The sequence below is a fragment of the Sprattus sprattus genome (genome assembly GCF_963457725.1).
Source record: "Sprattus sprattus genome assembly, chromosome: 20".
In the NCBI taxonomy this organism is placed as follows: Eukaryota; Metazoa; Chordata; class Actinopteri; order Clupeiformes; family Clupeidae; genus Sprattus; species Sprattus sprattus.
The window spans coordinates 14,705,685-14,720,684 of NC_137918.1; the positions used below are offsets into that span (position 1 = coordinate 14,705,685).

At 47.6% G+C, this 15,000-nt stretch overlaps 1 protein-coding gene across 1 annotated transcript in view; it reads right to left on the minus strand.

The window, feature by feature from the left end:
- Positions 1 to 9,203, minus strand: part of LOC308381597 (adhesion G protein-coupled receptor B1-like) — a gene marked incomplete at both ends in the record, with an annotated part of 21,444 nt that extends 12,241 nt beyond the window's left edge. Inside the window, 14 exons of the mRNA XM_080859188.1 lie at positions 184 to 259; positions 498 to 641; positions 1,204 to 1,312; positions 2,538 to 2,606; positions 2,730 to 2,924; positions 3,201 to 3,307; positions 3,504 to 3,605; positions 3,826 to 3,990; positions 4,194 to 4,358; positions 5,812 to 5,976; positions 6,317 to 6,475; positions 6,606 to 6,701; positions 6,892 to 7,041; positions 8,348 to 9,203. Of these exons, the coding sequence (XP_080715314.1) occupies positions 184 to 259; positions 498 to 641; positions 1,204 to 1,312; positions 2,538 to 2,606; positions 2,730 to 2,924; positions 3,201 to 3,307; positions 3,504 to 3,605; positions 3,826 to 3,990; positions 4,194 to 4,358; positions 5,812 to 5,976; positions 6,317 to 6,475; positions 6,606 to 6,701; positions 6,892 to 7,041; positions 8,348 to 9,203 (2,558 nt within the window). The remainder of the gene's footprint in view (positions 1 to 183; positions 260 to 497; positions 642 to 1,203; positions 1,313 to 2,537; positions 2,607 to 2,729; positions 2,925 to 3,200; positions 3,308 to 3,503; positions 3,606 to 3,825; positions 3,991 to 4,193; positions 4,359 to 5,811; positions 5,977 to 6,316; positions 6,476 to 6,605; positions 6,702 to 6,891; positions 7,042 to 8,347) is intronic.
- Between the last annotated feature and the right edge of the window lie 5,797 nt (positions 9,204 to 15,000).

The following is a 15,000-nucleotide window of genomic DNA, read 5'->3' on the forward strand; positions in this document are numbered from 1 at the left end:
GTCTACAAAATGTGGTACATAAGTGATGAAAAGCAGTTAACATGTATCCCGCTGGGTTGTAAAGCGATGCCTTTGTCTTGTCAGTGCTGAGGACATTGCTTAGGCTCCCTCAGGTGTGTATACTAGACTAGAGGACATTGGACAGTCTTGTTCCTATACAGCTGTTCACGTGAAGACTCTTACCTCTGCAGAGACAGCATCACTCCCAGGTTACGATAGAGAACGATCCCAGTCACGAAAGAAGATGTGTCCTCCTCATCTGAAACACACACACACATGCATAAGACAATTGCACTAAATTCTATTGGATTTCTATTCTAACATAACTGATGGAATTACTTGTATATAAAAATGAATCAATAAGAATGACTACATGTATGTATGTATGTATATGTAAGTATGTATACACGTTTAGGTATGTGTTTATATAATATTGCATGCAATCTATAGTATTTGCAGCTGCTGTGTGAGTGTGTGAATATGTGTGTGATCCTCACCAGGCACGTCAAAGGACAGAGCGTGGCGTGAGACGGTGATCTTCTCCTCCGAGCTCCTGACCCACTCAGTCATTCCCCTCCAGCCCTTCATGGGGAAGGTGATGTCTGTGGGCATGGCTTTGGGCCTCTTCTGGATGCTTAGCTCTGCAGGGGGGACAAGGGACAGAAAACACCAGATGAAAAACAGGCATAAAGGAGGCCTTCAAAGTCCTGACTATTATTGTGTGCAGTGGACAAGTGGGTGTATTGGAGCCTTGGTGTATGTGCATGTGTAATATGTGTAAGCACAGTGAGAGCCACTGCACCAAGACAAATTCCTTGTTTGTGCAAACTAACTTGGCCAATAAAAGCTGATTCTGATTCTGATTCTGATCCCTGTCCTCTCAATAGTAGGGTGGTGTTAAAGGTTGCTGGGGTGTCATCTTCACAGAGACAGTGTTTGCAAGTTTTTCTTTCTTTTCTTTCTGACTCCAGTGGGTGTTTCTTGTGAAAATATGTGGCTGGGAATATGTGTTCTAACACCGGAGGTGGTGGTGAGAACTTTTGGTCTAAACTTAACCTTGGGAACCAATGCGCGTGCATGTGTGTGTGAGTGTCTGTGTGTGTGTGTCTTAGCGAAGCTACGATCGTACTGTACACTCCGCTCCTGGTTCCTAATCTGCAGGGGGTGCAGCAGAAAAGCAGGATAGAGGTGAAAAAGGCTCACCTAAGTTCTCTGTGACCTCGTAGATGTCCTGGAATCCTTTCATCTGTGTTCCTATCAGATCTACAAACTCCTCCACCAGACGGAAGAAGTCCTTAGTGCTGGCCCCCATCTGTGAAAAATGAGATCATTGATTATTGATTATTGATTCTTAATTGGATAAACAGCAAAGCATTAACAATTAGCTGTTGCATGTCGATTCAACTGTGACAACTGCGTAGCAAAGTTGCAGAGTGCGAGTCATACTGATAGGGAACATTAAACAATCACTTAAGTCTACCGTCAGATATCTGACGTCTTTCTCACAGTTCATACATGATGTGCTTGTTGGAACTCTTTCCTCCAAAAACACCAAAAATATCTGTCATCCTCGGTAAACAACCGAGGATCACATGTCATTTCAGCCTTGAAGATTGTCCGAGGATCCATAAAAGGAGTGCGTGTTAATTCATAGGAATCTTTCCTCATCTCTGTGAGTGAGAGAGAGGGAGTGTGTGTGTGTGCATGTGTGTGGAATCTCGTGCGTTAGCTCTGACGCAGACTGGCGGTGGCGTGGGCGAGAGGTGTATGCATCAGAGTGTGTGTGTGTGTGTGTGTGTGTGTGTGTGTGTATGCATCAGCGATGTGATGCCTCCAAGCTGTGTGTGTGTCCTTTTACAAGAACTGTGGGCCGTGGGTTGCCATAGCAGACGCACAGATTGGTGAGTAGGTGTTGTGATTTTCTCTTTCACTCACTCTCACTCTCCCTCCACCCCTCCCTTTCTCTTGTCACCGTTAACCCCCAGCCTCTATGCTTCCATCCTTCCTTCAACTGACAGGATAATACATTGACTACCGCTCTGTTCTGTGTGAAGGGCCCACGTCCACGTGTTTAATAAAGTTGTCGACATTTTGAAGGGTTGTTCTTGCTGACAGCTTCGGTCTGACATAACAAAGTTCCTGAGACGGAAATGAGACGTCTTGCGAAAATAGATTTTCCCTTTAATGTGTTATTTTAAAGACTGTCTTCATGATGAAACACGAGGTGTAAGATCTAGTCAACAATGGAAGTAAGAGACAGATGAAAGAGGCCTGATTATAATTCTTGGAAACTTGCTGTCTCGTTTCTCGCATCGCAGGCCTCTTAAACACACACACACACACACACACACACACACACGCACACAAACAGCGCATCGCAGGCCTCTTAAACACAATGCCCTGTCTGGTTCCTATTTGCTCCTCACAGTTGCAGAGCAAATGGCTTTTTGTGAGTGATAATGAAACACGCGCTCTCTCACACACACACACATACACACACACACACACACACAAAAACACACGCACACAAAACTCACCATTTGCATCTCTTCCCATTTGTCACGATGTTCCTCCTTCAGTAGGTTGCTGATTGTCTGAGCGTAGTTCTGATGATAGGAAATGTAAAACATCCATCAAACTCTTGAAACATGGCATCTACGCCATATAGACATGTAAAACACATATACACATGAATAAATATTGCAAAAAGTCTATCTGTGTGTCGTTACCTCTACGTCTGCGTGCCTAACGCTGTAGCCTGCTCCTCGGAAGATCTGCGTGGCGTTCTTGAGGACTTCCATGGAGGCGAGCAGATCTCCGCTGTATTTGGATTCCTGTTTAGTCGCAGTCTGCAGCTTCATGATGACGTTAGACACACCATCCCCAAGAAGACCCTGCTGGGCCTTGGCCAGATGTTCGCGAGACTGTGAGGTTGTGGAATAGAATAAACAGGTCAGGTTTTTTCCTTATCTTACCGCCTGTGTGTCATAATAATCATGTTATCAGGACATAAAATGAGTAGGGATAGGCGCGCTCTACTTCCAAAATAAATGCAATTTGGGGTGCGATTTTTTAGCATAGGCCCGAAACGCGTCTGGAAATAAACTCGCAATGAGAAAAGCTTGAGAGTGCGTTTTTTTTTCTACTCATCAGTACATAAAAACCTGTAAAAAAAAAAAGAAAAAGTCAGGAAGGCTTACCAGGGTCTGGATGTCCTGGTACTCCTTGGAGACACACTTCACATGGGTGGGGCTCTCCCAGTAGGCCAGGCCAATAGCGTCCATGGTGCAGCGTCGGAGGATCACACCTGTGGGGCGAGAGACACAACCATTCAAAGTTCAAAGTTCAAAGTTCAGAGTACTTTATTTGTCATTGCCACAAAGACAACGAGACAGTAGAGGCAGCAACAGACTTCTTACACAGCTAAATAATAATAAATTGTCATCTAAAGCCTGGTAGATTGTGAAGTGTGTTGAAGCTTAATCTCTTGTGTCAAAGTTTACCTGTTGCATCAGGGGGACAGGCTACTGCAGCAAAGTCACCAGCAGGGGTTTTCTTCCACACCATGTTGCCATAGTTGTCCTCACCACAGATCTCATGGGGTGCTGCAGGGTTCAAATATTGGACCTTTTAATTATTATTTTTTTTTTTTAAAGATTTGTTTTTAGGCTAATTGCAGAGGAGAGTTCTAGAGGAGTTCTCAGTTCTAGGCTTATTGCAGAGGAGAGTTCTAGAGTTCTAGAGGAGTTCTCAGTTCTAGGCTTATTGCAGAGGAGAGGGATGGGGAGAAAAGGGGGGACAAGAGAAGTAGGATCAAGCACTGACCTGGGCATCGCTTTTCACTGCAGCGCTTTGATTCGGCCTTCATGCCGGGGCAGGGTTCTCCACCGAAGAAGGGTCCGTCACAGTTCCTCTGCCTCTCCTGAAGACCCCCACCACAGGTCTTGGAACAGGAGCTCCAGGAAGTCCAGGGCTGCCACCTTCCGTCAACTAGAATCATTCAAAAGAATCATGGGTTCACTTTCCAGAAAGTCACCTGACTTCTAAAAAATTCTAAAAATCCTCATCAAAATTTTATAATCAAAGCTGATAATAAATCAACCTAGTTTCTAATATGAAGGCACTCTGAGATTCTTTTGATTGAAAATTAATTATTATTATTATTATTACTTTAAAGGATGGGACAATCGTACCTGGGCAGTCCCTAAGGAAGCATTGGCTGGCCTCTTTCCAATCACCACGGCACTCTGATCCACCATATGAGGGGCCATTGCACTCGCGAATCCTCTGCATGGTTCCATTGGAGCAGGATGCTGAACAGGTGCTCCAGGCTGACCAGTCGTTCCAGGAGCCATCAACTGAAGAGGGAGAGGGAGAGAGAGATGGAGACAGAGAGGGAGAGGGAGAGGGAGAAAAAAAATGATGTTTAGGTGCTACAGTGACCATTATCTCATCTGCAAACAGACAGTGGGTGTCTCTCTGACTCTCATCACAAGGCACTGCTTTCAGCCTGAAATGGATGAAAAGGTCTCTTCATCCTCCTTTGAACGCTAATGATGTACTTATGGATCACTGCGGTTCAAATTGCCCTCTTAAAAGACCCCGTCTCTTTGGAGAGAAGACGGTGAAATTGGTGGCAGCAGTGGTTAATGTAGCGGGAACCTCACTCTGCAGGTTTTTTTGCCAACCAACCTCACAATCTTCTTGATATTCGAGTGAGCAATGGCACTGCTGCTAAAACGCCTCAAGGGTCGGCCCTGCCGGCTTTCATGAGCTACTTAAAGTATGTTTGCTGTCTCTACAGGCAAAGCAGGTCACAAAACAGAACACAAACACTCTAAACAGTGTTAAGAGTGTAGTGAAAGGAAAGGATACTCTGAACAGGGGGTGGGGGGTGGAGGGGGGGGGGGCAGGGTTGATTTTTCTCCCCCATCTGCAAAGGACCAGGGCTAATTAGGAGTCTGCGGAGGCCGTCGGCTTCAAACGCACCCCGAGTTCCAGCTCATTAGTTGAACCCTTCAGCCTGGACAGCATGCAGGAACCTTTAGTTTCCTAAAGGTCCTCTCTTTTAATGGGGAATGGATGGAGAGTGGAACCAAGAACTATACTTCACTCTTAAAAGTCCTAATCTGATTCTGTTTTATCTCTGTGCAAGAGACAGGATGTTTTTTTTTTAAATATCTACAGAAACAGAGTGCTTATGTTTGACTTTAAGTCTGCCGTTTTGTCTTACATATTGATACAAAGATAGATATTTGTTTTATTTTTCATAGAGGCATCCAAGGAATGATAAATGTAAATTTGTGTGGGTCATTTGCCTTCAGACGTGGCCAGTGACAATGTCTGTGGTCCACATTGCCATCTGGTGGCCAATCTAACCAATTGCACTTTAAGTCCAGTTGATGTCACACTCACATCATATTGAGGCTAAGAACAGTTAAATAAACGCACAAATGCCTTTCACTTTTTCATATTTGACTTTTTATGGCCTTTTCATAACTATCTGAGTCAGACAGGATGCACTACTCAGAGATAATCTTTATGAAATTGACCGACTGTGAGCTTTTAACAATGCCTCTGCGTGTACCTGCTGACGCCACCATGCAAGCAGTGACTAACACTACACCCACCCCCCCAACATCACCAACAAAAGAAAAGCTTTCTCCCAGAGGGCAACTGTATGAGTCACACCTCCACCACTGACACAAAAATTGCACTCTGAGTTGTGACACACAGAGAGAAAAAGAGTGTAGCAATTCACCTTGCGGTGATGATGCGACTGCAAGTTGAGCAACTGCAAACTGGACTCACCTGGGCAGATGGCGATGTTGCAGAACTTGGTCTGTTTGGTGGTTCCCCGGCATGGCTCGCCGCCGTTCTGGGCCTGCTTGCAGGTGCGCTGGCGATCGCGGTAACCACGGCCGCAGGTGGAGGAGCACAGACTCCAGGGCGCCCACTCATCCCAAGCTCCGTGCACTGGAGACGGAGAGAAGAAGAGAAGAAGAGAAGAAGAAAGAGAACAAGAGAAGAAGAGAGAGAAGAAGAGAAGAAGAGAGAGAAGAAGAGAGAGAACAATTATTATAATTGTTATGTTTTTTTTTATGTATTTATATGTCTTATTTTGTATTTATTTAATTAATGTATCTGTTTCCTGTATTACCATTATTATATGTATTGTTGTTTTTATTATTATTGTTGTTATTGTTTAAGTGCTTTGGTACTCAGAGATAATCTTTATGAGATAATCTTTATGAAATGAATCACATTCATGCCAATAAAGCCAATTGAATTGAGCTGAGCTGAGCCGGGCACTTACCAGGGCAGGAGACGGTGTTGTTGCAGGGTCTGTTCTCACGGAGGGGTCCGGTGCACTGGGCTCCAAAGGTGCCGCAGATACGGCTACGGGCCTGCCATCCTTCTCCACAGGTCACTGAGCAGGATGTCCACGGGGACCACTCGTCCTGTGTACCTTCACCTACACACATACACACACACACACACAGGAAATTACAATTTGGTCTTCAGAGGGTGAACGTACATAGGATGGACGTAGGAGACTTTGATAACCAGTCTTGACTGACAAGCTTCCCAGCCAATGAGCTTACCATTCTGGGGGGCGGTGACTCCATACTGGGAGGTCTCTCCGTCTCTCTTCTGGGTTACCATGGAGCGCAGGCCTTGGCTTCGCTGGCGGACTTGACCTGTGTGGATGGGGAAAAAAGGTTTTAATGCCCTGCCTCAGCCTCATACGTCTGCACTTATTACCTAGGGTTGTACAGGCATGCAGCTGCAGTGATTATAATGCTTTCATAGGCAGCCTCAGTAATCAGTGGAAAGGGGGTACAAACAAGGCACAAAAAGGGGGTACAAACAAGGCACAAAAAGCCTCACCGATGCAGGGCTGGGGGTTGCAGGCACGTCCCTCCTCGACCACTCCCTTGCACACTCCATTCTCGGGTTGACAGGATCGGCTGCGCACCTGGACTCCTCCGCCGCACTCAGTACTGCACTCGGACCAGCGACCCCATCCGCTCCAGCCCCCTACAGGACACAGGGAGAATTGCATTGTTAACAAAAAATCTACCCACTAATGTAACACGTCAATAGGACTGCAAAAGAAAAACTCAGGTGACCTGTACACTGAAGTTTTAGCCATAGGTGAGTGTACAAGTGAACATGAATCTGAAGGGCTTCAACACTAATGGAGAGATTTCATTGCTGCCATCTAGTGGTCAGCTGAGGTAACTACCATCACAGGGCTATTGTGTGCTCCTGTGTTTCAGCCTGTGAGACCTTTGCAGGCTTTGTCTGTGAGAAAGCTTTTACACTCTTTCAGCACGTCTCCTGCAGTGACCCTGAATACTGTGTAATTGTTGCCATTCTGTGTGTGAGTTTCTTTGAATGGCATTCATCAATGCCCATGTCAGGATCCCCAAAGGGGGCATATTGACTGTCTAGGGGGAGATGGTGGGAGCACCAGGTGAGACAGCATCGTAACTCTTACCCAATGCGGGAAAAATGCCAGTCTCACCGCATGACGGAGCTTGTTTTTGAAATGTACGCCGTCTGTTTTCTCTCTTTCTCTCTCTCTCTCTCTCTCTCTCTCTCTCTCTCTCTCTCTTGCTCTCTCTATCTCTCCTCCTCTGCTGCGTCCAGGACCGAGAGCGTGTTCATGGCACCTCGCAACCAGCGAAGTTACCATGGCAACCACAAGTGCTCGGCATCGATTATCCATCCTCCGCTCACTGACTGCGAGCGCTTTGTGAAGAGCATCTCCGCCCGCCCGCCTCAGATGAGATGGATCGGCGAGCGAGCATTCAGAGACATGGGGGGCGGGGGGGAGGGGGGGGGGGGGGGTGGAGGGGGTGCGCCTTTTGACTCTTGCACCCTCTCTCCACAGAAATTTAACTGATTGGCATTCTAAAATATTCCAGGCGCAGGCTTGCTATGTAATCCCCTGCAGACCTGTGTCTTGAGAACAACACTTGAACACCTTGCACATGAAACGCGCCGGCAAAATCAAAACAAAGTTCTGTGCGGCACTTGGGTCCCTGTGGTGGGGATTGTACCCGGCTGCTTACTGAGGGGCACAACACACACAGACACACACACATACTTAAACACACACACACACACACACTTAAACACACACACACACACACATACTTAAACACACACACACACACACACACACACACTTAAACACACACACACACTTAAACACACACACATTGCCTGTCTCGCCATGTCTCTTTCTCTCTTTCTTCTTTTAGTCTCTTGCTCTGTCACAAAACACACACACACACAAACACACACACACACATCTGACCCTAGAGTCTGTACTCACTCATGATTTCAGCGTCGCGACCGGTGTCTCTCGGGGTGGGCATGCATTTCTCCAGCCAGACGCCGCCCTTGTAGCATCCGCTTGACCTCCTCTTGGGTGCCTCCCAGCACTGGCACGGGGTAGCCATGATTCCGCAGGGGTTACCGTGGGTACTGGTCGCCAGGCAACTCTCCAACCACTGGCACAGCATCTGGCAGGCGGGCATGCTTGGGTTCCTCTTGCCCACGACCAGGAACTCCATCTTGAACTCCTTGCCCTTGTTGTTGTTGTTCTCCTGGTCCTGATGCTGGGTGGTCTCGGGTTGCTCGGTTACCATCATCTCCATCATCTGATCGGGCTTGGGGACGAGCTTGCGGAACTGCAGGAACTGCTTGCTGGACTCCAGGTAGGCCACGGAGGTGGAGGCGTCGCACAGGCGGACCACTTCATCGAAACTCTCCATGCCCAAGAAGGTGCGGGACGTCTCCAGGAAGGAGTCGTACTGGAAGGTACGGACCTGGCGGGGCACACACACCTCCGTGGGCTTCGTGATCTTCATGAAGACCGTGTAGCGCCGAGGGTCCGGGTTCTGCAGGGTCCAGGAGCAAGGGGCGGAGGGGAGGATGTTTTCGGAGGACATGATGCCGAAGAAACGGTTCTGTTCCACTTTTCCGCAGGCGGACACGGTGGCGGCGGCGGCAGCAGCAACGGCGGAGGTCAAAGAGGAGGGGGCGGCAGCGACGGTCAGTGAGGCTGGGCCGGACGAGGAAGAGATGGAGGAAGATGAGGAGGCGGAGGCCGGGCTAGACAACGTGCCCGCGCTCACACCCCCCAACACGAGGGCGCTCAGGACCAGGCTGAGCATCATGGTCGTCATGACGATGGTTCTTCTCCTTTGTCTGTCACTCTCCAGGTAGGTTGATAGGTATGTTTCTCTTGGGTGCTTCTCTAAAGGGACACAATAGCGGCTTCTTCGCTCCCTAGACTTTGGATGGAGGGTTGTATTCTCTTAGGACAGTCTGACAGACATGCCCATATGGAACAATCTGTTGGGTTCAACGAAAGACAAACAGAAGAGAATTTAGCCTGAGATAGAAAGAGAGAGAGAGAGAGAGTGAGAGAGAGAGAGAGACAGAGAGAAAAGACACTCTTCCAAAGGTTAACCTGATGTAACGAAGACCCTCTGTATCATTATCATTAGTAAATGTGAGGGGACGAACGAAAAAGGAAGATTCACAGTCCACATCATCTTCATCAACTCTCCTCAGTCGTTGGCATTAGTCATTTTCTGCTGAGACATTGCTCCCGCTTACAGCCCCCCCTTCCCCTCAGCCACCCCCCTCCCCCTCTCCCTGCCTGAGAGGTTCGCCTGTGATTAGCGTGTACTCGGATTGCTGCAGGTAGAGGGATCGGGGGGTGAGAGTGTGTGTGTGTGTGTGTGTGTGTGTGTGTGTGTGTGTGTGCGTACTCTGATTGCTGCAGGTAGAGGGATCGGGGGGTGAGCGCAGGAAGCTGAGGGAGAGAAGAGAGACAGGAGACCGGAGGGTAATTATGCTCAGGGACCGCAATTACACAGCTCTTCGCTCAGCCCTGATATGCTCCACTTCACTTCGCTTCGCTCTACCTGCAAACTCTCTCAACCCACCACCCCCCCCGCCCCCTTCCCAACTCAACACTCTGCTGCCCTCCCACCCACGCTGGTACACGTGTGCTGTGCTGCCGGCTGCCTCAAAGCGAAGCGAAGTGGCAGAAGCTAATATGCACTCATTAAATGACACACGCACTCAAACTTCTCTGCCCCCCCACCCCCTCTCTCTCTTTGCAACCTACGGCCATGCTTGGGATGCTTGATGACTGAGCAGCCTGGTAACCATGGAGATCTCCGGGAGACACCTGTCCGTCTCTCCACTCCTAATCTGCTGGATTAGTGCTGTGAGGGGGGGAGAGATGCCGGGTAGCCAGCTGGCCCCAGACCCCCCCAAACACACACTGAAGCTTCATAGGCACACACTCTCTCTGCTCATCCCTGGAGGAAAGGGGTCAGGGCTTGGGGGGGGGGGGGGGGGGGCTGAGGGAGGCGTGAAAAAGTTGAATTTTGGGTGAGGCGGGCTGTGGAGGAGGAGAAGAGGGGAGCGTGAGTGAGTGGAATCCTAAAGCAGTGCTCCAGCTCTTCCACTCTCCCTCTTTTGCCTTCCTCATGCCTTCTCTGGCTGTGTGTGTGTGTGTGTGTGTGTGTGTGTGTGTGTGTGTGTGTGAGCCTTCCTCATGCCTTCTCTGGCTGTGTCTGCCTCCTCCTTCCAGTGTCACAGATTGCGCTAAGGAGCCGGGGCTCGTCAAAAGCTCCATTCAGCCGCGACTGAACAGGGGGTCTGTGTCAGAGCCGGGCGTGTGTGTGTGTGTGTGTGTGTGCAGGGGGCAGCTGCAGGGCACCTACAGAGCAACAGCACACATCACAGCTCCATTCCCACGGCAGCAGACCCCACGTGAGCTTGAGAGGAGTGTGTGTGTGTGTGTGTGTGTGTGTGTGCATGTTTGTGTGTGTGTGCATGTGTGTGTGTGTGCATGTGCATGTGCATGTGTGTGTGTGTGTGTGTGTGTGTGTGTGTTTGCATTAACAGTGAGACCCCCATATCCCCTATCCCTTATGGGCTTCTGTCTAGTCACATCCACAAACAACCCCATCTGGCCCCAGGTACTGTGTGTGTGTGTGTGTGTGTGTGTGTGTGCGTGTGTGTGTGTGTGGTACTGGGCAAACGAGATCAGCGTCCGTGCTACAAACAGCCGGCTTGGCAGTGCAAATGTTGATGAGCCAGCACATAAGCCCATACACTGGAGTGATTCAGGTTGTAGGCATCGCTGGGAGAATGTGCCGTCGCTGCTACTCAACATTGCTTTGCCATTCTGCATGAAGTGACGCAGTCTTTCCCAGATAACAGCTGTCTTGTGTACATTAATGCTTTGTAATTGGCCATTGAGTTACTTAAGGCAGGCTCATTTTCTGCATTATCATTTCTGCTTATCTTTATATCCATGCCAAACCACATTTGCATTCTTTGTATTTATATTTACATGACTGTGGCATTCGTTTCATTCTATCCATCTCTGCTGTAGCACCGTCTCTATACCTTTACCTCTGTTGCTCTCCGTCTCTCACTGCCTCCCTCTCCCCCTCCCCATCGCCTCCGGAAGTGTGCTGACGCTAGTGTTCAATAGGCGGCAGAGTAAACTCAGAAAGTTCTAGCTCTAACATGGAAGGCTTTCTTGACCCCCCCCCCCCCCCCCCCCCTTCTTTCCATCTCCCCTCCCTCTCAGCTGATAGAAATGGGTGGTTATGGAAACAGCTGTTGTTTTTGCTCCAGACTTAGATTTGAAAAAGCCGAATTGGGTGGTAGGAAAAAAAAAAAAGATAATTTACCCGCGGATGCCGAAAGCTGCATGTTTCGTGAAGTGGCACTTTTCTGCCAGCGATTTGATTATCTACCTTACATGAGGTTAATGCTTGCCATGCATCTCCTGCTGCAACCATTGCAGTTTTTCTCTCATGTTTCTCGGCATTTGAGACCCACGCAGATAAGTGACATCTGAACACAAACTCTGTCATATTACATAGAAAACAATATGATGTTGCTAGACCGAAGAAGAAGGTGTGAAAAAGAATGCGAGCTAAAGAAATCCTGGCGCGGAATGACCAACGGCGAGGAGTGAGAGGCAGCTGAGTTCAGCCGTTGCCGTGGAAACGGCTATGAGTGTGCGTGCTCTCACAAGTCTCTCCCACACAACTACATATGCAGCTGACGTCCGTCATTGCGTACGAAAAACCCTTGCGTCTCCTCACACCGGGTGTTCTGTCGAACTAGTTGCGTTCACACAAACCGGCTATTTAAAAATATGTATATGATTATGCATAGCTGTTGCGTTCACACACACCGGCTATTTAAATATATATATATGATTATGCATGTATGTTGCATGCTGTTAATAAAAGATATCCCAATAAGTTCTCCTAGACTTGAGATCACTAATGCTATCTCTTCTCTTCTCTTCCCCATTCCTGCAGATCAGCGCATTTAATGAACAGGAGTAGGAAAACAGCCCAGAGTCTGCCATCTGAGATTTTAAGGTTGGGACACACAGTTATGACCTGCAGGGAAGAACAGACAAAAACAAATGAAACACAACTCAATGTGTTTTTGCTTCTCTGCACTCTTTTAACGCGAGTTGTATATTTTCTGGGATTGTACTGACCTCGCTGCGGCCGGGAGTGAAAAAAAAAGTACACTCTACCTGTCCCCCTAAGCTTTCCATTAAAGAACAAAAACTGCAAACGTCGTTACTTTTGAATAGCGTGCACGCCACACTTTTTCTTTCCCCATTATTCTCCATCTGTTTGAAACACACACAGACAGACAACACTATACACGCACATGCATGTGATCTGCATGTCAATGCCGTGAACACGACGGGGGTGTGATGGAAGCAGCGAATTACACAGCAGTTTCTGTTCAGGCGGTGAAGTATTTGCTCTGGGCAGTAACTTTGTGTTGTTCTTTGATATTCACAGAAGAGCCCCCCGCTATTACACAGCGGCTATACGCACCGCTGATACCCTGAACAGAAAGGGGACATTGAGTGAGCAAATCTCATAACTAATTAGTGAATTATTGATGAATGGCATGCCCTAAAAACAGAGTGAAGCCCGACACTCAAAGGCACAGCAAAAGACCGGGCAGGTCCAAACTAGTTCCCAAATTCTCCTTCTATTCTTCCGCGCCCTCACTGCCAAACAGTACCAGCCCGAGAGGCTAAACAGAAACATGTGAGATTGGGCACGACATTGGTTCTGTAAACACAAGGTCCATTAGGCTGCTGAGGAAACAGCTCCTTGTGTGTGGTCTGTGTGTGCAGGATTCAGGTGGCCAAACAGAAAAGGGAGAGATGCTAAGACTAAAAGGGGGAACAGAAAACGGGCATTTGCTTGCCATGATCGCCTCTTTGTGCCCCCTGTTTGTATATTGACAGCTCTAAAAGATCGTTTCTTCCTTACCTAATTGTCTGTGACTAAGGATTATTCAATGACTGTGTCAGTCATAGCAACAATCAAAGCAAAGATACATACAAAACACAAACCAACAACACAGAGGCAGTGCGATGGTCTCAAAACACGTTTGCATTGCCAAGTGTTTTTGGATCTTGATAGCGTTGCAAAAAAAAACGAAATCTATCAAAGCGAGCCAGTCGCTGTGCCTGTTTATTGATGTCGAATGTTTGAAGCGCTGAAAGTTTTGGCTTAGCTACCTGTTGACGCATCACCAAAAAACAGCAGATCTCCGTTATTTTGTAGATAAACCAGATTGCAACCAGTCTCAAATTTCAATCACCTAATTTAAGCATGTTTGTGTATATTTCAACATTATTGATTGTCGACTGTCAGTCGCGCAACCTAAACTGCCATAAGGCTATGGTTTGTAGAGAAGTGTAGAGAGAGAGCATCAGTAGCCTATGGCAGTGATCCGTACATATGCATTAGATATTCTGGAGACAAATACATTTCGTTTGTTGTTGATTAATGCTATCTAATGGATCTTAGATTGAGCAATGCACCGTCCAGTCACTGCACATACTCATATCTCCAAATTAAAACACAACAAACTTGCTTGAGGGGGTAAATCATAACATTAAAACCCATCAGTTCGGCTCACATTTGTGCACCATTAACAATGCTGTTGTGAACGATGTGGATATGCTTAGGTATTTCAAAATCCTTAAAGATACGCACAGCCTTATGGACCGGATTACCACTTGCAGTAGTTAGGTACCATGGACAGCGACACACACGTGTATGCATGCAGAGACAGCACCACTATTCTAAACGGTACAACTCAATACAGAGACAACTACATTCAGCATTAAGCAATTACTTGCAATCAGCATCTATTAAGCAATTACTTGCAATGAAGAAGCTTTACAGTAATAATCTTTCTTAGTAAAAACATACAGCACTCAGACTTAAGATACAAGCAAAGCAAAGACACTCACCTTTAAAGTTCCGTATTCTTCTTAGTGCATTCACTCCATCCAAATGTCGAAAGGCGATGAATTCCTTTGGCTTGACCGTTGAAAAGAAACTTTCTGAGTCTTCAAAGTGCAGTCAAGACACTTAATTAAAGAAAACAGAGACAAAGTCCAAACCTCGCTTTATCAGACCGATTCCAAGTTTCAGTGCAGTCCACTTCCACAAGCAAAAAACGGATAAGTACAGCGACTCTGACCAAACTCCAAAGAGTTACTACCAACTTTTTGTAATGGCTATGTCCAGCAAGACTATAGCCAAGGAATCAAATTGTAGCGGAGCTCCAACAGCCTTGCGATAGGTAGCTGAAAAGCTGTCTTTCGGCATTCGTTGAACGGTTGCTCCACAAAATGTGTTGGTACTTTTACTCCCGGCTTCGGAGCTTTCTTGCTTGTGGTCTTTGCACTGCAAGTGGTTTCAGTCTGAGTGTGGCTCCATGGCTCGCTCGCGGAGCTATTTATTCAACCCCGCCCCCCCCTCGCGCGAGTTGGAGTCAGTGCGTGGATCACACACCGAAGTGAATGAGACAGCGCGAAGAAGGAGGAGGGAGCGAGCGAGCGTGGGGGGGAACTTTGTGTGTATGAGTGTGCGTATGCGAGTGAGT